Genomic DNA, 22,638 nt, shown 5'->3' with positions numbered 1-22,638 from the left:
TAAAGTTTTTAGTATGAAAGCAGAGGGACTGATGGGAACACCAGAGATTTCACACAAAAGAAGCAATACAAACAGAACAGGATAATTTCTCTTACAAGTACATGGTACAACAGGCACTTATCAGGAATATGAAGTGTTGGGATAACAAATGCTTTAAGTTTTAACCAAGCCAGTTCCTCTGCTACTTTTTTCTCCACAAATCCTTAAAATTAAGTGTAATTTCTAAAACCAATATAATCCCAAAACTTGTTATTGTTAGTACAGTACACTTTATTTATGAGAAGACTGAACAGAAGTAGTTGTATAAATTGTTTGCTACATCCAGGTCTCCCTCAACAAAAGAGTTGTGCCCAGCTTTCAATTTAGTGATCCCATCTTATTTTTTCCTTCCATTGCTGATGTGATGATTTAACACCAAGATTAAGCAGACAGCAGAAGCTTGAACATGAGCCTGGTCTTTATTCAGCAGCATCCATCTTACAGATCTAACCACAGCTCCCCGCCCCCAGATCACATGACCAAAACTGTTAACTGTTTCCTAACATGCATAAGGAACTAGGCATAACAATTGAACTTGAATTATAACATAAAGCATACACATCATTATGTGTCCTTCTAGAAACACCCTAGACAGGGTATTTGCCATTGAAATTTCCTTTCCAGGCTTATTCTTTACTGTGAGATCATACTGCTGTAATTTCATAACCATCCGCTGCAGACGTGGAGGTGTAGAAGCTAGTGATTTCTGTAGGATGTACTCCAATGGCTTGTGGTCTGTTTCCACAACTACCGGGCGACCATATATGTACTGGTGAAATTTCTCACATCCATTCACAATAGCCAGCATCTCTTTCTCAATTTGGGCATAATTGGCTTGTGTTGTGGTCAGTGCTCGTGAAGCATATGCCACAGGATGTCCTTGTTGAGTCAGTACAGCACCTAACCCAAACTGGGATGCATCCACTTGAAGTACAGTATCACAGTTTACGTCAAAATATTTCAGTATTGGCCCTGGATGTTTAGTGATCAGTTTTTTCACTTTGTCGAAAGTCTTTTCCATGTTTGCATCCCAACACCAAACAGCATCCTTCTGTAGCAGTGTACGTAGCGGTGCTATCTGTTGAGCAAGGCCCTGAGAGAATTTGGATAGATAGTTGAAAATACCTAGTGATGTCTCCAGCTCCTTTCTGGAGGTTGGGGCCTTCATGTTAACTGCTGTAATCTTCTTTGGATCAGGCTTCAAACCCTTTCTGGTTAGTAGGTGTCCAAAATATGTAACTTCTTCTACCCCAATTTGCATTTTGTTTGGATTGAGTGTAAGATTCTTCTCACGACACTGATTGAGCAAAGCAGTAAGGTTTTTGTCATGTTTCATTTGATCCTTTCCATAGACCAGCAAATCATCAACTATTACTTCAACACCCTGTAGACCAGCGATCAATTTGTATGATTTCTTTTGAAATATTTCCTGTGCAGATGCTATGCCGAAAGGTACCCTTGTGAAGCACCATTGACCCAAAGGGGAGTTAAAAGTGGTCAATTAACTGCTGGCTTCATCAAGACGCAATTGCCAGTGACCCGAATGGGTGTCTAGTGCACTAAATACCAATTGGTAATAAAAAGGAGTGTACCCCGCGCTGCCTAAACTGGTAGAGCAGCTCACACAACAAATAGAAAATTTGAAATAGCAAAAATATAGAAGTGTAACTCTAAACTGATTAAATTGGTAAATATCAACTAACAACCTTGTAGTGTGAATGGTGAAATATCAATAAATCAATCCGAATGTACAGACCATAAAAACGAATAATCTAAACAAAAGTACACATAAATATCACATATGACATGTGCCTGATAAGCTGAATTCAAAATGAACAATCATGTGTAAAAAAGTCTGTGTAAATTCTATAAAGTCCACAGTATATAGTGAGGAAAGAAAAAATCCAATTCACCACAATGGTGTATCACATATGACATGTTTTTTTTATTTTTATTTTATTAGGCACATGTCATTCCTTTATTCCTTTGTGTGTTCTTTCTTGCTCATATCTGCTGCTGTGATTTTCTATAGCATTAATCTGGAGCTGTGTTCTTTCCAGTACCTGCATGTCCTTTCTTGACATTTCATATGCTCTGGCAATCCTTATGGCTTTCTCAAGATTTAAGTCTTCTTCCTGCAGCAGCTTTTCCTGAACTTCCTTAAACTTTCTACCCATCAGAATGCAGTCTTTTATCATATCTCCAGCATCATAGAAAGCACAGTCTTTGGCAAGCAAGTGCAGCTGTGTCACCCATTCATTCACAGACTCACCTCCACACTGGTTCCTCTCATAAAACAGTTTCCTTTCACTGTGGAGTTTCTCCTTGGGTTGCAGTATGCCTCAAACTTTGCAAACAGTACCTCTGTTTTCTTTTTGTCCTCTGCAGTGATCTCCCCACTTGCTTGCCAGGCTCGACACACATCACGTCCTTTTTGTCCCACACATATCAGAAAGTGAGCTGCTTTCTGCTGATCAGACCATTTGTCTGCATCTGGTCCTGCAAACACAAGCTCTATCAGCTCCCTCCACTGTGACCAGTTTTCAGATACATTCCCTGATTCCAAATCCAGGGATGGAATGTTCTTTGTGTTGCTGTTTGCTGCCATGACTCTTCTGACCCGACTTCTGTGATGATTTAACACCAAGATTAAGCAGACAGCAGAAGCTTGAACATGAGCCTGGTCTTTATTCAGCAGCATCCATCTTACAGAACTAACCACAGCTTCCCGCCCCCAGATCATATGACCAAAACTGTTTCCTAACATGCATAAGGAACTAGGCATAACAACGGAACTTGAATTATAACATAAAGCATACACATCATTACAGCTTATGTAACTAAAGAAAGGTTTTCTCTCCTTTCTCACCCATAAGGAGAAGTTCCACTTTTCTGACTTCTCCCTCCTCTACTACAGATGGACATTTTTTTTTTGGGGGGGGGGGGGGGGTCGGTTACCTGGTTTTGATAGGTACCCGCCCCCACTTTCAGTTGGTTCACCACAGCAGATCCATCGGAAATTCCACCCCCCCCCCTCCCTGCCCGCAACCTCCTCAGACACAGAATAGGTCTTAGATACCTGCAAACCCTTCACACAGCACAGTGCAGCTCACGCTTGCAGATGGAAGCTGTGTGAACCCACTGGAGATAAACAGAGCTTGAGACCTCAGTCTCAAGCTGCTCAAAACAAGGCTGTGAAGACTATCTAACTAAATCTGAGATAATAGTGGCCTCAGGCACACCAAAAGGGGGAGATTCAGAAGGATCAGGATTGCACTCTGTTGAAGGCTGTAGTGTGCATTTTGAACCCCTGCAAGCAGATTGCTTTGTTAATTTTGCACAGCATAATCAGGTATCCAAAGTGGATCTACTGCAAGCTGGATAATCCTTAACACTACGTGAGTCTTTAGAGACTGGGTCACACTAGAGAATGTGTCACGATTCTGAGCTTAGAGAGCGCTCTACAGTTGACACAGAGTTCTTTAAAGGGGTTGGAAACCTTCGTGGTTTTTCAACTCAATGCATACTATGCATTGAGGTGAAAAACCTCTTGTAGTGCACCAGCCCCCCAGAGCCCCCCTTTTACTTACCTAAACCCGCTCGTTCTTGCGTGGGGGATGGGCAAACGCACTCCAGCCAGTGTCTCCGGTCCTGATTGGATAGATTAATAGCAGTGCAGCCATTGGCTCTCGCTGGTGTCAATCAAATCCAATAACGCGGGAGCCGGGGGGGTGGAGCCGAATCCTGCTGTCTGTGTCAGTGGACGCAGCAGCAGGACACTAGTGCATGCCCTCATGGGTGCTCCGAGGGAGAGTGCTTCTCTGCCCAGGCACTCAAGAAGAGGAGGAGGAGCTAGATGGAGGATCGGGGCCACTCTGTGCATTACCAACTACACAGAGGAGGTAAATACAACATGTTTGTTTCAAAAAAAGAAAACAGAACCTTAAAAGCTTCACAATGTAGAGCCTAGTGCACAAAGATTCCAGACTAATACGCAATCTGCAGTTCAGGTATGGCCTACAAAATTGTTGCTGAGGGTACACCAAACTGGATAGCTTCTGTGTATAGAGGGGCTTAAGTATCATTTCTGAAAATCTTGACTAAATTTACCAAGAACATATATCAATAGAGTATCCTAATGGAGAAAAAAATACAATAAAAAGACAATACAATTATAGTTTTTCTCAGCAGAGCGGAAGAAAAGTCAATAAATCTCCAAGGACACCAGCATAAGGAAATGAGGCATGAAGTGGGATTACATTGGGGGGGCTGCCTTACCATTTTTTGTTTGCCACTGTCTAAGCCTCCTGAAAGCAGCAGTATGACCCAATGTCTAAGAACTACACCATTCCTGTATCCCTCAATTGATATTAAAAAAATATATATATTTAGCAACTCACAGGAAAATTAATATAATTTTTCAGCATCCAACAATGTAACATACGACAGTAAATTACAGGAAAAAAAAAACACAACTCAAGAAAAGAACAACATAAAAACGTGTATGTCATTTGGAAATTGACGAGTTACTATCTGGACTGTTTTTTTCTCTGCTGCCTAAACAAAATCTCAAACAATAATAAGAGGAGAACACCATAAAAAAAAAATCCAAAAATAAATTTACTTGATTTTCTATGTATTTTGACCTTTTATAAGATTTGTAAACTGCAAACAAGGAGTCAAAACACCTAGTACTTGCTTCTGTTACTCTACTCTTAAAATTTTTGATTTAGATTTGACTCGAATTTGCTGGCAGAGCATCCTAATGTCCAAAAATAAGACATGCATTATTTTTTTAACTCAAATGAAGAGTGGTGCTCTGCAGTTGTATGTTGGCTGCTGCTCTGCAGTGTATTGGAGTGCTATTTAAGATAAGCACAGAAAGCAGAATATAGCAAATATTTCTTTATAAAAACTACATTGCAAGCACCCATGTACACCTATGATTTATGAACACAGATGACTTTCCTATGTTTTTAGGAGGAGACACAAGTCAATATTTTAGTGAACTGTGTTTTAATGAGACACCGTGTTAAGTACAGTATAAATGTTTCAGTTACTTTTACATTAAATACATTTTTACTTATTGTCACCCTACAGACTTTTAATTCAGTGCCTGAAATCATCGACTTCTTCGGCAGTACTAAGCTTCTTCTTATTGATGGGAAAGATCGAGGCTCAAGACAACATTGCAAACTTACCTGCATAGCGTCCAAAAATTTTCATTAAAATGACTCTGCTGTCATTTTCTTTAAAAAAATTATAGTGCTTAGTAAATTATCAGCCCTACTGAATCCCAGGTTTGAACATTTTTGTAAGTTCTCGGATCTAGGTAAATCTAGGTACCTCTTGATGGACACGAGGTAAGCTTAGGTGGTCGAATCTTGTGAGATGACTCCCATCCCCTTTAGCAAACATTTTAGCCTTACACAGCAGCTTTTCCATATCCTGGGCCAGTGAGAAAATTAATGATGGTGTACCCCATCCAGGGCCCCTTCACTTTTTGCCCCCCCCCCCCCCCAAATCAAATCTCGTCTTCAAGTTTTACATCTTACTGTAGTTATGTTAGGTTATGTTCCTAAAACAAATTATGACCACAGAGATATGACTTGGAATTATTTCTATCTACAAATATCATCTTTTTATATACAGAGAGTTAGATTACTGAATATGGAATGCTATGTAACAGTATTGTTATTATGTAAATTACAAGGGTAACCTGTACTATTGCCTTAACACTTTGTACCTTCTCCTATGGTTTGTTACCTTTAAAATGCTACTGTTCAAGCCTTTCAAATCTGTTCTTGTTACTATACAAAATAATAAAAATATTGAAAGAGAAATTGAAAGGCTTATCATAAATTTTTTTTTCTATTAACTTGAATCTCAACCAGGACACTACATCCATAGAGTTTGCATGTTCTCCCTGTGCTTTTGTGGGTTCTCTGACTTCCTCCCACACTTCAAAGGCATGCTGTTAAGTTACTTGACTCCTGTCTAAATTGGTCCTAATACAGTATGTGTAGGTAATGCATGCAATGGTAGGGTCCTTAGATTGTAGGCAGGGGCTGAGATGAATGCACAATGTGTAAAGTGCTGCATACATTGTTGGTGCTATATATATATATATATATATATATATATATATATATATGCAATAATAATTTTAAGTTAACCCTTTTGCTGTCGTGTATTGATATCCATCGTTAATCACATGCATTATAGACTTGAAACATTTTAGAAGCCCTCCCTTTTTTCAGCATGTACTTTTTTGCCAGTGCAAGATCTTATATACTGTAGAATTAAAAAAAGGTGCTGTTAATTTTATGTTTGCTGATAGCTGTGGAATTGTTTATCAAAATAACATTTTCGATAAAAATGCATTAAAACTGAACAATATACCATACAACGTAACCCTTGAAACTGTTATATTTTTTAATTTTGCTGGGATTTTTAAGTAGATAGATAACAAATATGTGTAAATTTAAAATTGTGTATTTTTGTGATGTTGAAAATCAGTTTAAATTTTTTCAATTTTTTGAACCATTCATGTAAACTTTGTCTTGTTTTAATCATATTTTCTTTTATTATTTATAACCGTATGGGGTCTATGCATAAAAAAAATGATAGACAATTGCCACAAGCGTTCATCTATCTGAGATAAAATTTGGCTATATAAAATAAAAAAACTGATATAATGATTTTCTATTAATCATCAGCTCAATCTAGTGGCCAAAATAGCATTTTTTTCCTGGAATACCTCTATCAAGGAACCATGTTGGGGCCACTAGATTTAGCTGACCATCTTAGGAAATCAATATTTTATATTTAACACAGTTGATGTTGCATCAGCTAGACAAATGCTTGCGACATTCATTGTTTAAACATATGGTTGACCCCTAGTTGTTTTATAAACAAACAGTAATATTTATGGTTTATTTTAGTCCTTTAGGGCCGATTCACACTGCTGCGATGCCAGACATTGCATGTGAATCGCACCACATTGCTGTGCAGATCACATGCGATGTCTGTGTGATGCGAATTCAGCTATACAGATTGAGTGGCTGAATTCACATCACATTCGGACTAAAAATCACGCAGGACCCTTTTTTTGTCCGCAACAGAATAGGATCGCACGGGTGTTCACACCAATGCGATCCAATTCCTGTCCGAATTGACAGTTCACACTGTGATATGCAAACTGATCTGGGGATGTGATTAACTTTGTACTGACACTCCCAGCAGTTCACATAGGGCAGTGTGAACTGCCGGCGCTTCAGGTGCAATGTGGGAACCCGCGCTGGATTTGCAGGGTTTCCCGCATCGTAGCAGTGTGAACCGGCCCTAATGGAAGTATGGGAGCTATTATTAATATTACTATTTATTTATTATCACCTTTATTAGGATCACTAGCATGGCTGAGAGGTCAGAGTATGTTCTAATTCCTCTTTTGGAGGCATCAAATATCTACATAAAGTTAGTGGGGTTAATTTACTAAATGTTCACTGATTTTGTGAGTCAGGTAAATTGGGTAAAGCTGTGTGAAGTTCTGCCAAAATTTTTATTTTTTTTTTCCGTTTAAATTAAGGATGGGGTTTGGGCCTAGCACAAGTTCAGGCTAAGGCACAGGATGTGTTACGATGGCAAAATTTTTCAATGCATATTGATTGATGGGCATCTGCATTGCTGGACAACAGGATTGATGATTCCAATGAGGGACTTAATTTGGGATTGTAATATTTTTTAAAATAAAGGACTTGTCAAACATCAGTTTAGGCCGATATGTATTCTTCTATGTATTTTTGGTAAAAAAAAAAAAAAATCGTAATTAACATATATTGATTAGTTTACACAAAAGTTATAGCATCTACATAATATATATTTATGGCATTTTTATTATTTTTTTTTTTTTTTACTAGTAATGGCGGTGATTAGCGATTATTAGTGGGACTGTAACATTGACAGATCGGACACAGATGCGGACAGATCGGACACTTATGACAGTTTTTTGGAACCATTGACATTTATAGAGAGATCAGAGCTAAAAAGAGCCACTGATTACTATATAAATGTCACTGGCAGGGAAGGGCTTAACACTAGGGGGCGATCAAGGGGTTAAGTGTTCCTTAGGGAGGTATTTCTAACTGTGGGGGCAGTGTAGTGACTGGGGGAGGGGACAGATCGCTGTTCCTAATCACTCTGTCTCTCTCAGGAGCGATCGCGGGTGGCCGGCGGACATCGCGGCCGCCGGCCACACGCATCGGCTCTGGTGTTATGCCGCCAGTGCGCCCCTTGTGGTCTTAAAGCGCCTGGCGTACCATGATGGTGATTCGCCCAGGAGAGCCAATCTGCCGCAGTACAACTGCGGCTGCTGGTCTTTAAGTGGTTAAACACTTTTTTCCTTTGTAAATGTCAGTGCTACTGCAGCACTTTCTGTACATCACAGAGATGCATCCTTTCATTTTTAATGTTTCATTTTAAGCATTTAAAAAATGACTTCCCTGGCCAAATTGATTTTTATTTGTTTGGGGACAGAGCAAAGTTACTTACATCTGCTTATGTCTATGCAGATGTGAGGGTTTATCCGTTGAATACTAAGCTAATTTCCAGAGGTATGTTTAAACTTGGTAAAAGTTTTAAACCCACATAACTGCAAAGAATTATGTAATACAAATTTGTAAATATGATTAGCAATTGTGACACGTGTTTATGGTTGAGACCAAAGAAAAAGGAAACAATGATCCCAGAGAGGTCCAGGTCAATAATCTCATATACCAGGACTTTTAGGGCATGTTTTAGTCTTTTTAAATATCTCCTTGCAACAAATTTTTTGCTTAAATTATTATAAATACAAGATGAGTAATATACATGACACTTATTGACCAGGGGTGTTGCCAGGTCTGCAAAAGATCTGGGGCTAGAGCCTATAGCAGCGGTCACCAACCTTTTTGCAGGTCCAGGGAAAGGGGGGTGGGGGCACGCAGGTGGTAAGCAATTTTTTGTGGGCAAAGGCTGGTATTGGCACTGGGGATTGAAGCGCATTATTTCTATTGTTACATTGTAATATACAGTATAATGAAGTGGTTCAACTCACCATAATGCAGAATCAGTGGGAGCCCTGGTCGTGTCACTTGCCAGATCTCCTGCCACCAGATGCAGCTTGTCACTTGCCTCCATCGCCTGTCATCAGATGTGGATTGTCACTTGCCATGTCGCCTGCCAACAGATGTGGACTGTAACTTGCCACTGTCGCCTGGCACCAGTTGTGAATTGTCATTTGCTGTCACCTGCCACCAGATGTGGATTGTCACTTGCCACCGTCGCCTGCCACCTGATTTGGATTGTCACTTGCCACGTCAGCTGCCACCAGATTTGGATTGACATTTGCCACGTCGCCTGTCACCATTTGCAGATTTTCACTTGCCACGTCGCCTGCCACCAGATGCGGATTGTCACTTGCCACATTGCCTGACACCAGATGTGGATGGTCGCTTGCCATGTCACCTGCCACTATTTGTAGATTATCACTTGCCATGCCAGCCAGTGCCACCAAATGTGCATTGTCGCTGCATTGGTCACTTGCAGCACTGGTCCATTTAGCACAGAGGCAGTTGTAGTTATTGGTTCTAAATGAGGGCAGGAGAGAGGTGATGCGGGGCGGGCAGTGAGAGATGATGTTGTCTTGCTGCTCCCTGCCGCATCTCCGATATTGAAGAGGCCCGGTTGTTAGGGCCGAAGAGCAGTGATGTGGGGCAGGCAGAGAGAGATCATGTCATCTCTGCTCGTCCACCTGCTCGCTTCTCTCATCCACCTGCCGGGCTCTCTCATGCAGCCTGCCACACCCGCGGCCTGGCTGCAGAGAAGCCACAGCCCGCTGGTTAGGCAGAGACCCCTGTGGCAAGAGACTCGGGGCTAAGGGCCCCAGATTCAGGGCTATAGCCCCAATAGCCACCCCCTAGCAATGCCACTGTTGACTATGGTAAAAAATTGTAACCCAAAGAACAGTACTTTGATCAAGCATGTATTTTTAACCACTTGCCGACCAACTGCCGCAGTTTTACTGAGGCAGAATGACATGGCTGGGCGAAACGACGTTATGTTACGTCGTTTCGTCTTCTGGCTACTAGGAGCGCGCGCGCCGCTGGAGGCGTGCGCACATGCCCGCAGCATGTGTTTAACCCCGTTGCGAGTGCCCGGCGGGCGCGATGACCGCCGGGCTCCCGCAATCGCTCGTGACAGAGTGAGAATCGGGATCTGTATGAACACCAATCTCTCTCTCCTCCTAGACAGTCCCATCCCCCCACAGTTAGAAACACACATAGGGAACACAGTTAACCCCTTGATCGCCCCCTAGTGTTAACCCCTTCCCCGCCAGTGACATTTACACAGTAATCAGTGCATTTCTATAGCACTGATCGCTGTATAATTGTCAATGGTTTAAAAAATGTGTCAAAAGTGTCCGATGTGTCCACCATAATGTTACAGTCCTGATAAAAATCGCAGATCGCCGCCATTACTAGTAAGAAAAAATTAAAAATGGCTTAAATCTATCCCTTATTTGATACCATTTTGTCCTCCCTGTGTGGAGCCTGCTTTTCAGTGTCTATCTTTGTAGTCTCCTCATTGGTAGTTATCTCAGATTAAAAAATGTCTATACTGGTAGTAAAACCTTTAGCCAATGATGATCTTCTCAGTTGTCTTCCTTCAATTGATTTAACCATCATCATTCCGAAATTCGGTTTAGATCTGACCAGTGGAACCGCTGGAACAGTCACACACTGCAGCTAGAGTCCCCAAAGAATAATCAATACAGCAAAACAAATACTCTTGTGCACGAATGTGTTAGCCAGGCAGTCCAACATTCGGGGTGGACAATATCTTTCGGCCTTACTGCCCCCCCAGGATAGAGGTATCCTAGGAATCAGATGAAAAAACAGAAAAAAGAGGACGCACCAGCCTTGTGCATTATCCTTTGTTACATTTATTAAGAAGAAAACATAATTTAAAACTACTCACAAATAGAGGGAAAAATCACACTTGTAACAGTCTTTGGCTTGTGATAGTCCATGTGCTGATGGCAGTCTCCAGATCCTGAAGAGAGGACGTACGGACTGCTACTGGCTACCTCTGGTGTCTCCTCCCTGCGTCTAGGTCTCCCCCGATTGATTCTATTCCGAACACTTTCATGCCTTTCAACTTTTGATAGTTGGGATCAGAAAGTGAACAAGCAAATGAAGGAATATGAAACTAATCTTATTAAAAAGTCAGGTAAATTTGAGCGGGATAGGTTAGACTATCTAAATAATTGGGAATTTTACTGGAAAAAAAACAAATCTCACCACCAAAAACAATAAGAACAAGATGAATAGTGAGGATTCAACACAAGGTAAGGAACACAATGAGATACATACTACACAATCCCAAGGACATTGTCCACTTCCACCCCAGACTCACACGCAAAAGAAATCAAGAAACCAAGAAATAATAGGAATAAGACCAATTATAAATTCACACATAAAAAGGACAGAGGAGACAGCCAGAACAAAAGAAGGGAGGGTGATTATACACAATTAAGGCCCTCTCACCAACAATACCCTCAGAGTAAGGGTCAACATGAATATACCCATAACATCCAAAAACAATATTCTGGAAGGAATATCCCCATTAAGACTACACTATCTTTGCTTCCGAAAAAAGGTAATATTAGTAGGAGCAATGGTAATCAATCAATCTAAAGTGAAAAACCCCCTACTAGTAAAAAGCTCCAAAATGAAAGTAAGGAAGGTACAAGTTTACAGCCCACAGGGGGAGAACTCATCATACCATTGGATAATAGTAATGGCACTCTACCTCCAACTAAAGTTTGCACTCCAAGTGTATCATTTGGAAGTGCTAATACAAATCTAGATCCTGATGCGCCCAGTGATTTACAAACCTATAACCCCTTTACAGTTCTTAGTAATTTTGAGTCAGACAACAATAGTGCTAACAAATCAGATACTACACCCCCTTTGTTTTTTTTAGAGAAAGGAGTTGCAAAAATGGAGGGTTCTGCAACATGCAACGACACCTCAGACCCTCTTTTGCTTACTCCATCCATGATGAAAAAAACAAGGAAAAGAGAAGTAGAACAAGAAGAGGAAAAAAGAGGAGGAAAGGGATGTAAAAAGAGGCAGACTCTAGAAACTACCCACTCTACCATCAAAATTTATATCCTATCCAGTTCTGTTTTCTCGGAAACTGAACTGGACCTCCTCAGGAAGGGCCTCAATTAAGCTTCACCCAGTGCACCAAATTTATTAGAGTTATTCATCGATCTCAATAAATATATACGTAAACTCATCCAAAGATATTATATGCTCAAAAAAGCAAGAAGTGAAAATAGCACTGGTAACAATATTGGAGCAGACTTTGAGACATTGCAACCCTCTGAAACAAGTGTAGAGGAGGATTCTATACTCAATATACTAGAAGAGTTATATATAGAGGCACAACCAGATGGACAGATAATTTCTGAACCAAAGGCTGGTCCCTCATGTAAAAGTGCAATAGTCCATACTTCTTTTAGATCCAAATCCTCTTTTTTCCCCTATTGGGCAAAAGGAAAGTTCATTTTGACTTTTTATGATATGGTTTCTAATACTTTTAAAACAAAGTTCAATTATAACAATAAACAGAATAGCACCAAAAATGCTGACCCCTATTTTATGTGTATAGATAGCCTGAAACAAAATCAGGATGTAATTATTCGAAGGGCTGATAAAGGTGGAAGCCTCGTTATTTAAAATAAAGATGAATGTATAACTGAGGCAAGGAGACTCTTGGGCGATAATGAAACTTATATTAAATTAAGAAAAGATCCTACCATGGAGTACACTAAAGAGCTTAAAATACTTCTAGATGAGGCACTACTGAAGCAGGTTCTTACAAAAAATGAATATTTCTTTTTGTATAATAGGCATGCTGTGACCCCATAGTTTTATCATATACCCAAGGTGCACAAGAGTCTTACAGATCCCTCCAGGGAGACCAATAATAGCTGGGATCGATAGTCTCTCTAGCAACCTAGGATGTTACAGCGATTATTTCTTGCAGGTCATTGTGACTAATCTACCATCCTTTTGAAAGATTCTGGCCATATGCTCGAAATCCTGTCTAGCTATAAATGGCAGTCCAGCTATAAATGGCTCTCCTTGGATGTGGCCTTGTTATATACATCAATTGACCACACACATGGTCTAAGAGCCATTAATCACTTTTTAGTAAAGGATGACAGACTAAATCCCTTACAAGCTAAATTTTTGCTAGACTGTGTAGAATTCTCCCTTACATAATTATTTTTTGTTCTTGGGTGAACATTACTTGCAAACAAAAGGTACAGCTATGGGGGCCAGATTTGCCCCTAGTTACGCAAATCTTTTGATGGGTTTTTGGGAGGATGCCTACATATGGAAAAGCAATACTTTTGGGGAAAACCTGGTCCTTTATGCTAGATATATTGATGATATCCTTATAATCTGGGACAGGTCAGACCATGATCTTAACAATTTTTTAGAATATTATAAGGACAACTCTTTTGGCATAGAATTTACTCATGTTATTGATGAAAAGGTTTTAGTCTTTCTGGATCTAGAACTCCAGGGAAACCTAGATGGTGAAGCACATTTTAAACCAAGTAGAGGTAATTGGTACCCACATGCGAAAAGTAATCACCATCCAAGGTGGATACAAAATGTCCCCTATGGACAATTTTGTCATCTGAGGCGCACGTGTACAAAAAAAGATTACTTAGAACAGAGTAAGCTCCTTACACAAAAGTTTATAGAAAAAGGCTAAGATGCAAGTCACATAGAGACAGCCCTTAATAAATACTTGGTCCTCTATGACAATCCACCAGAACCTCTATGCCGGATCACCTCTGATACCCAACAGGTTTGATTCTGTACTCAGTATGCCAACAAAGCTTTTGAGATACAGAATATCATCAAAAGAAATTGGAACATTCTCAAACACGACCCTGTGCTAGGTAATACACTCCCCTATCACCCCAATATTGTTTTTCGCAAGCCCCGTGATCTAAGGAGCTTGGTTGCCCCAAGCAGGGTAAAGACATCTACCAACAAACCCACTAGTATTTGGTCAACAATATTCAACCAAAAAGGGAGCTACAAGTGAAATGTTAAAAACTGTGGCACATGCATGTACATATGGCACAGAAAGAAAACTGTAGTAGGGAGAGATGGGAGGACTGCGGGACAGAATATGTAGTTTATGGTATCATCTGTCCCTGCGGTCATCTTTATGTTGGTCGAACTATACATCCTAGGAGAGTTAGAATAGGAGAACATAAATGTGGTGTCATTAATTTGAGATAAATATCCAGTCCCCCGGCATTTTTAAGAGGCTCACCAAGGGGACCCATGAGGCATGAAAGTGTTCCGAATAGAGTCAATCGGGGGAGACCTAGAGGCAGGGAGGCGACACCAGAGGCAGCCAGTAGCAGTCCGTACATCCTCTCTTCAGGATCTGGGGACTGCCATCAGTACACAGACTGATGGCATTACTTCTCCTCCTGGCCGAACAGGAAATGGGTCCTGAGATCCAAATGGTCGGGAGTTACAAGTGTGATTTTCTCTCTACCTTTGTAAGTAGTTTTAAATTATGTTTTCTTCTTAATAAACGTATCAAATGATAATGCACAAGGCTGGTGCGCCCTCTTCAGACTGAGGTGCAACCTGGCGATGTCAGATGCACCAAAACATAATGTCCCAGAGGTGTTCCATTGGATTTAGGTCAGGCGAGCGTGGGGGCTATTCAATGGTATCAATTCCTTCATCCTCCAGGAACTGGCTGCATACTCTTGCCACATGAGGCCGGGGCATTGTCATGCACCAGGAGGAACCCAGGACTCACTGCACCAGCATAGGGTCTGACAATGGGTCCAAGGATTTCATCCCGATACCTAATAGCAGTCAGTTGCCATTGTCTAGCTTGTAAAGGTCTGTGCGTCCCTCCATGGATATGCCTCCCCAGACCATCACTGACCCACCACCAAACCAGTCATGCTGAACAATGTTACAGGCAGCATAACGTTCCCCGTGGATTTTCCCGACCCTTTCACATCTGTCACATGTGCTCAGGGTAAACCTGCTCTCATCTGTGAAAAGCACAGGGTGCCAGTGGCGGACTTGCTAATTCTGGTGTTCAATGGCAAATGCCAATCGAGCTCCACAGTGCCGAGCAGTGAGCACAGGGCCCACTAGAGGACGTTTGACCCTCAAGCCACCCTCATGAAGTCTGTTTCTGATTGTTTGATCAGAGACATTCACACCAGTGGCCTGCTGGAGATCATTTTGTAGGGTTCTGGCAGTGCTCCTCCTGTTCCACCTTGCACAAAAGAAGCAGATACCGGTCCTGCTGATGGGTTAAGAACCTTCTACGGCCCTGTCCAGCTCTCCTAGAGTAGCTGCCTGTTTCCTGGAATCTCCTCCATACTCTTGAGACCTTCTGGCAATGGCACATATTGATGTGCCATCCTGAAGGAGTTGGACTGCCTGGGCAACCTCTATAGGGTCCAGGTATCACCTCATGGTATCAGTAGTGACACTGACCCTATCCAAATGCAAAACTAGTGAAAAACAGTCAAAATGACAAGTAGGGGAAAAAATGTCAGTGACCTCCATTTGTAAAACCATTCCTGTTTTGGAGGTCATCTCATTGTTGTCTATCTAGTGCACCTGTTGTTAATTTCATTAACACCAAAGCAGCTGAAACTGATTAACAACCCCCTCTGCTACTTAACTGACCAGATAAATTGATGCTATACTCTGATTAAAAAGTGTTCCTTTAATTTTTTTTAGCAGTGTATATTTTAGCATTAATGGTGCCTTTCCAGATGTGCAAGCTGCCCATTACATACTCACTAATGTACCCCCATACCATCAGAGATGAAGGCTTTTGAACTGAGAGCTGATAGCAAGCGGAAGGTCCCTCTCCATTTTAGGCCAGAAAACACAGCGCCCATGGTTGCCAAAAAGAATGTAAAATTTCAGTTTGTCTGACCACAGAACAGTTTTCCATTTTGCAACAGACCATTTTAGATGGGCTGTAGCCCAGAGAAGATAGCAGCGTTTCTGAATCATGTTCAGATATGGTTTCTTTGCTACATGATAACGCTTTAACTTGCATTTTTAGATGTCACAGCAAACTGTGTTCATAGCCAGTGATTTTTGTATTCCTGAGCCCATGCAGTGATGTCCATCACAGAATGTCTGTTTTTAATGCAGTGCTATCTGAGTGCCTGAAGGTCATAGGCATCCAATATTGCATTCCGGCCTTATTGCTTGAGCACAGAGATTTCTCCAGACTCTTGAAATCTTTTGATGATGACATTATGTACTGTAGAGGAAGATATATTTAAAGTCCTTACAATTTTATGTTTGGGAACATTATTTTGAAATTGTTCGACAATTTTTAAATTTAGCTTTTCACAGATTGCTAAACCTTTGCCCATCTTTTCTTCTGAGACACTGACTCTGTAAGCAGCGGCGGCTGCTGCTCAATATTTTTTTGGGGGGAGGGGCGGCAAACAACCCCCCTTCTCCGGGCGGGTCAGATGGGAAAGCAGTGATCCGTGGCCTTACCTTCCGATGACGAGGTGGTGCTGGATCCAGGGTAGGATTCCTCAAAGTGGCTGATCCTCCGCCCACTGCTCCTTGCTCCAGCAAGCCGAGGGAAAAGCCAGAGCTGCTTCTCCTCCTGGCCGAACAGGAAATGGGTCCTGAGATCCAATTGGTCGGGAGTCCTAAGACTCCCTGACCAAGTGGGTCTCAGGACCCGCTTTATGATTGGCCAAGAGAAGAAGTAGGAAGACATTAGAGAATATTATTTTGCTAATGTCACACAACTGGATGGGCTCAGGGTGCAGTGCTCTGCGCCCCTAGCCTACCCTTTTTGAAGCCAGTTAGAGCCTCAAGCTCTAATCATGTGTTTCTAAAAAAAAAAAACAAAAAAAAAAAACAACAACATTGAAATCCATGCTTCCAGCGTCCTGCATTGAGATTAGGGGCTGGGCACATGGATTAGGGGGGTGGTGCCCCTGCGCTCCTAATGGAGCGGCCGCCACTGTCTCTAAGATGCCCTTTTTATACCCAATTATGAACCTAATTAGTTGCAAAATGTGTTTCCAGCTCTTACTTTAGTAGCTTTTTTAAAAACATAGAAAGTGACAGCAGAAAAAAGACTAAATGGTCCATCGAGTCTGCCCATTTTTTTGCTTTTCTTTTTTAAATTTATACATGCTTATATTTTTTTGTTAACTTTTTTTGTGTATAAATCTAGGTTTGTCCCATGCATATTTGAAGCAATTTACTGTTGACTTACTACCTCTGCTGAAAGTCTATTCCAAGCTTCAACTACCCTTTCAGTAAATTAATACTTTCTAAGATTAGTTTGAACATTCCTCCATGTAGTATGAGATCATGTCCTCGTTTCCTTGATCTTGATTTCATATTGAATATACCGGCCTCTTGAACTTTATTCACCCCCTTTATGTATTTAAAGGTTTCAATCATGTCTCCCCTTTCCCTACTTTCTTCCAGACTGTACGTATTAAGTTCCTAAAATCTCTCTTGATATGTTTTATCCTCCAGACCTTTCTCCACTTTTGTTACCCATCTCTGGACTCAGGGAAAAATGGATGAATGGCTGAAAACCCCAGAAGGATGCCAAAATATTTATTGTAGCGATCAATAAAAGCACAGCGAGCACTAGGAGATAAAAATGTAAGCGCATTTCACCCAGATAACAGCTCTTGGGCTATGTTCACACTGATCCAACAGTTAAAAAAGGCAAAAAAAAAAAAAAGGGGGATCAGCAAAGAGAAAAAGATATATGTATATATAAAGTTCTATAGATCTATTAAATGAAGATCAAAAAAGCCTGGTCCAAATATAGTTCCTAGAGCATCAACAAGGACATAAATATGAGAAACATCCCATATAAAGTTTAAACCATCTGGTTTGTGAGTTTGTAACCAAAAGATCCAGTGAACCTCTCTCTTGCATAAAATGTGGAACACATCACCACCCCTCTTGGGGGTCTGAAGTTTTTCAATAGTTTGAATAGATACCGCAGAAAGATCACCTTAATGACAGTCAGTAGAATGTTGCTTAGTAATTTCATAAAGGTGATCATGTAAGCGGTCTCCCAAACGCCTGGTCGTCCTGCCAACGTATTGCACCTGACAAATTTTACATGTAATTACATATACAATGTACCGAGTATTGCAATTGAAGAAGGACTGTATTTTATGAGCTCTCCTATTGGCAGTGGAACTCACAAAGTCACCCCCTAGAATATGAGAACAGCATGGCCAATTGGAACCATCGCATCTATAGTTACCTTTAAAACTTAACCATGTAGTGGATTGGGAGCACAGTAGGTGAGAAAAAACTACGCAAAGTGGGGTCTCTTCTGAAAATTATGTTGATGCCATCCTTAAGCAGAGTGGCACAAGTCTGATCAGTATACAACAGGGGTAAATTTGTGTCAATGATGGCCCTTATTTGGTTAAACTCCAGGCTGAATGGAGTGGATAGGGTCAGCCTATGAGATCTGTCAGGTGTCCTACGACATTTGCTGTTATTAAAAATATCAGATCTGTTCTTACTTTTAGCCATGTCAAACTCTATCTAACATCCACCAGGGATAGCCTCTACTCAAAAATCGTTGGTATAATGTGCAAGAGTCTCTCTCAAACTGTTGGTCCTCACTAGGGATGAGCTTCGTGTTCGAGTCGAACCCATGTTCGACTCGAACATCGTCTGTTCGATCGTTCGCCGAATTGCGAACGATATGGGCGGTTAGCCCCAAATTCGTGTGGCGCGTCACGGCCCATAATTCACTGCGGCATCGCAGTGCATTGCTGGCTGATTATCGGCCAAGCATGCACTATGACCCGCATGCTTGGCCAATCACAGCGCCATCAGTAGAGAGCTGTATTTGGCCAAAGCCAGGGTGGCCAAAGCATTGGGTGACTCTGCTGGCAGCTGGGAAGGATGCAGGACAAGGTGCAGTAGTGTTGGAGGTTGCTCCGCCACCACGCCTCCAAAATGCCACTACTAATGATTGTGACACACCTCTCTCCTCCAGCCCCTCCTCTTCTTCCTCCATGGCCTCTTCCTGTGCTTTGTCCTCGGAACCAGCGGTGCTCCGTAGCCGTTCAAGGGGCTACGCAAGTATGCAGGCCAAAAGATGCCATGCAGTGCTTGAGCTGGTGTGCTTGAGGGAAAGGAGCCACACTGGGGCAGAGGTTCTGTCAGCTCTGCAGGGGCAGGTTCAGAGGTGGTTGACGCCATGCCAACTTAAGGCAGGAATGGTGGTTTGCGACAATGGCACCAACCTCCTCTCTGCCCTCCGACAGGGACAAAAGACCCATGTGCCCTGTTTGGCTCACGTCCTTAACTTGGTGGTGCAGCGGTTCTTGGGCAGGTACCCGGGCTTACAGGATGTCCTGAGGCAGGCCAGGAAAGTCTGTGTGCATTTCCGCCGGTCATATAATGCCAGTGCTCGGCTGGCAGACCTCCAAAAGGAGTTTAACCTGCCCAAGAACCGCCTAATCTGTGACATGCCCACCAGGTGGAACTCAACGTTGGCCATGTTGCAGCGGCTGCACACGCATCAGAGGGCCATCAATGAGTACCTGTGCGACTATGGCACCAGGACAGGGTCAGGGGAGCTTGTTTTTTTTTCCCCCACGCCAGTGGTCCATGATCAGGGATGCATGCACTGTCCTGTCACCATTTGAGAAGGCCACGAGGATGGTGAGCAGTGACAGTGCATGCATCAGTGACACTGTCCCCCTTGTCCACCTGTTGGAGCACACGCTGCGTGGAATAATGGACAGGGCACTTGAGGCAGAACAGAGGCAGAGGGAGCAGAGGATGAAACATCTTCGGGAGGCCTTGCAGAAAGGTCTGTGCAGCACGTTCCCAGAGACTGGGAGGTTACAAACTGCTGTTTCTGGACAACGTGTTGCTGAGGCTTCGGTCAGTCAAAGAAGGAGCGGTGGAGAAGGTGGCCGTCTGACTGATGCGTTCAGACAATTTTTTAGTCTGCAGACCCAAGGTATGATCGGTTCCAGCAACCATCGCCAGCGTCTGTTTTACATGGTGCAGGAATACCTAGGGGCAAGATCTGACTTGGACACCTTTCCCACCGAAAATCCTCTGGGTTACTGGGTCTTGAGGATGGATCACTGGCCAGAGCTTGCACAGTATGCAGTTGAGCTACTGGCCTGTCCTGCATCCAGCGTTCTTTCGGAACGCACATTCAGTGCTGCTGGAGGCTTTGTAACCGATCACAGGGTGCGTCTGTCCACCGACTCGGTCGATCACTGACCTTCATAAAAATGAATCAGTCTTGGATCACCACCAGCTACCAAGCACCTGATGCTGATGTAACCGAATAATTTTTTTTGAAATCTCAGATCCCTTCAAAAGACTGCCTATGCTGATGCTGAGTGACTATCCTGAGTAATTATCCTCTTCCTCCTCAATGATCACGCTGATAGCTTGTAAGAACATTTTTGGTTCTGGGCACCGCCACCAGTGCCTAAGGCCCAATTTTTCAGCCCCTGTTTAACAGGGGCGGGTAATTACAATTTTTGATGCAATACTTTGCAGCAGGGCTCGTTTCTGTGTTCCAGCTAGAGTATCTGTGAGGGGTTGCAGTGTTGTGGCACCAGCACCAGTGCCTAAGGCCCAATTTTTCAGCCCCTGTTCAACAGGGGCATGTAATTACAATTCTTGATCTAATATTTCACAGAAGGGCCCATTTCTGCGCCCACCAAGAGCGAGTGAGGACTTACAGTGTTGTGGCACCAGCACCACCACCAAAGGCCCAATTTTTCTGCCCCTGCTCAACAGGGGAATGTAATTACAATTCTTGATCTAATATTTCACAGCAGGGCCCTGTGAGGGCTTACAGTGTTGTGGCCACAACAACACCTAAGGCCCAAATTTCTGCTGAGTATATAGGGCAGGCCCCTACTTTCAAACATCCAACTTACAAACGGAAGGAGACAATAGGAAGTGAGATGAAATCTACCCCTAGGGATGGAAATTCTCTCCTGTAAGAGTTAATATGGGAAAAACATTTCTTCTTTCCACTGATGCTTTATCACCAATCCTTGTTTCATAAAAAAACCCAAATTTTCAAAAAACATTTGTCATTGGGACAAAAAGTGAGGTGAAATCTTCTGAAGAGGAGCACAGACAGCAAAACTAATGTCACAGGGGTGATAACCCTTCCCTATGTTTTCCAAAAAGCTTAAAATAGTTTTTTTGGCTGGAGCTAAACACGTTAAAAATGAACCAGTTCAAAATTACAAACAGATTCTACTTAACAAACTTACAGTCCCTATCTTGTTTGTACTGCCTGTATACTGCTGTTCAGAGTACAGAGCCTGTATACTGCTGTTTCCTTTTTTAATTTAGGTGCGGCGTTCCCCTTAATATCCATACAAGACCCAAAGGGCCTGGTAATGGACTGGGGGGTACCCATGCCGTTTGTCTCACCGATTTTCATCCATATTGCCAGGACCCGACATTACATTAAAGCCGCAAGCAATTTTAAATGACTTTTTTTCCTTTAAAAATGACATTGTTTGAAGGGACTGTTCTAAGCAAGGGAAACACGTGCCACTTTACAGGCATACTATAGACAACCCCTAGGTACAATATTTAAAGGAATATTTCACTTTTTTTTTTTTTACTTTAAGCATCATTAAAATCACTGCTCCCTAAAAAACGTCCATTTTTAAAAGTTTTTCTTGCATTGATACATGTCCCCTGGGGCAGGACCCGGGTCCCCAAAACCTTTTTAGGACAATACCATGCAAATTAGCCTTTAAAATGAGCACTTTTGATTTCGAACGTTCGAGTCCCATAGACGTCAATGGGGTTCTAACGTTCGTGAAAATTTTCGGTCCGTTCTGGTGCGAACCAAACCGGGGGGTGTTTGGCTCATCCCTAGTCCTCACTACAGATCCTACGTATCCTTAAGAACTGTTCCACAGATGTACACTTAATTGTATGTCTTGAATGGCCAGAATGAGCCTGTAAAAGGCTTTTGCCAGAAAGTGGTTTCCTATACAAACTTGTGTGAACCCCATCAAGTTCACCTGTCAAACAGACATCAAGGAAACATGTTTTCCGCTTGCCTATATGGTCAATAAAACTAAGATTAAATGTATCGTTGTTCAAATATGACAAGAAGCTGTCCATCTCACCTATCCAATCATCTACTACAAAAATGAGATCATCTACAGTATGTGGTGAAAAAACATTCTAATATGTGATCTAAATGGGTTGCCCCTTCCAAAGATGTGGGACAACTCCCACCAACTGTTCAGTGTCTGTGCAGCTTCCTCTTCAGTGTCCTTGTTGATGCTCTAGGATCTATACTTGGATCTGTTTTTTTGGATCTTGAATTAATAGAATTCTATAGAACTTTATATATAGACAGTACATATATCTTTTTCACTTTTTTTTATTTTTGTGACAGTGACTTTAGTTTGACTTTATTGATTGTCATTAA

General features: G+C 42.0%; 1 protein-coding gene across 2 annotated transcripts in view; it reads left to right on the top strand.

Annotated features, from left to right (window-relative positions):
- LCP2 (lymphocyte cytosolic protein 2) overlaps positions 1–6,598 on the top strand; it is a 460,964-nt gene extending 454,366 nt beyond the window's left edge. For both annotated transcript variants that reach the window (XM_073620738.1, XM_073620739.1), the window contains one exon: positions 5,140–6,598. In XM_073620738.1, coding sequence (XP_073476839.1) covers positions 5,140–5,268 — 129 coding nt within the window. In that variant the 3' untranslated portion in view covers positions 5,269–6,598. The remainder of the gene's footprint in view (positions 1–5,139) is intronic.
- Positions 6,599–22,638: the final 16,040 nt, after the last annotated feature.

Source organism: Aquarana catesbeiana, linkage group LG03, assembly GCF_042186555.1.
Source record: "Aquarana catesbeiana isolate 2022-GZ linkage group LG03, ASM4218655v1, whole genome shotgun sequence".
Lineage (NCBI taxonomy): Eukaryota > Metazoa > Chordata > Amphibia > Anura > Ranidae > Aquarana > Aquarana catesbeiana.
This window is presented reverse-complemented; position numbering and strand designations above follow the sequence as displayed.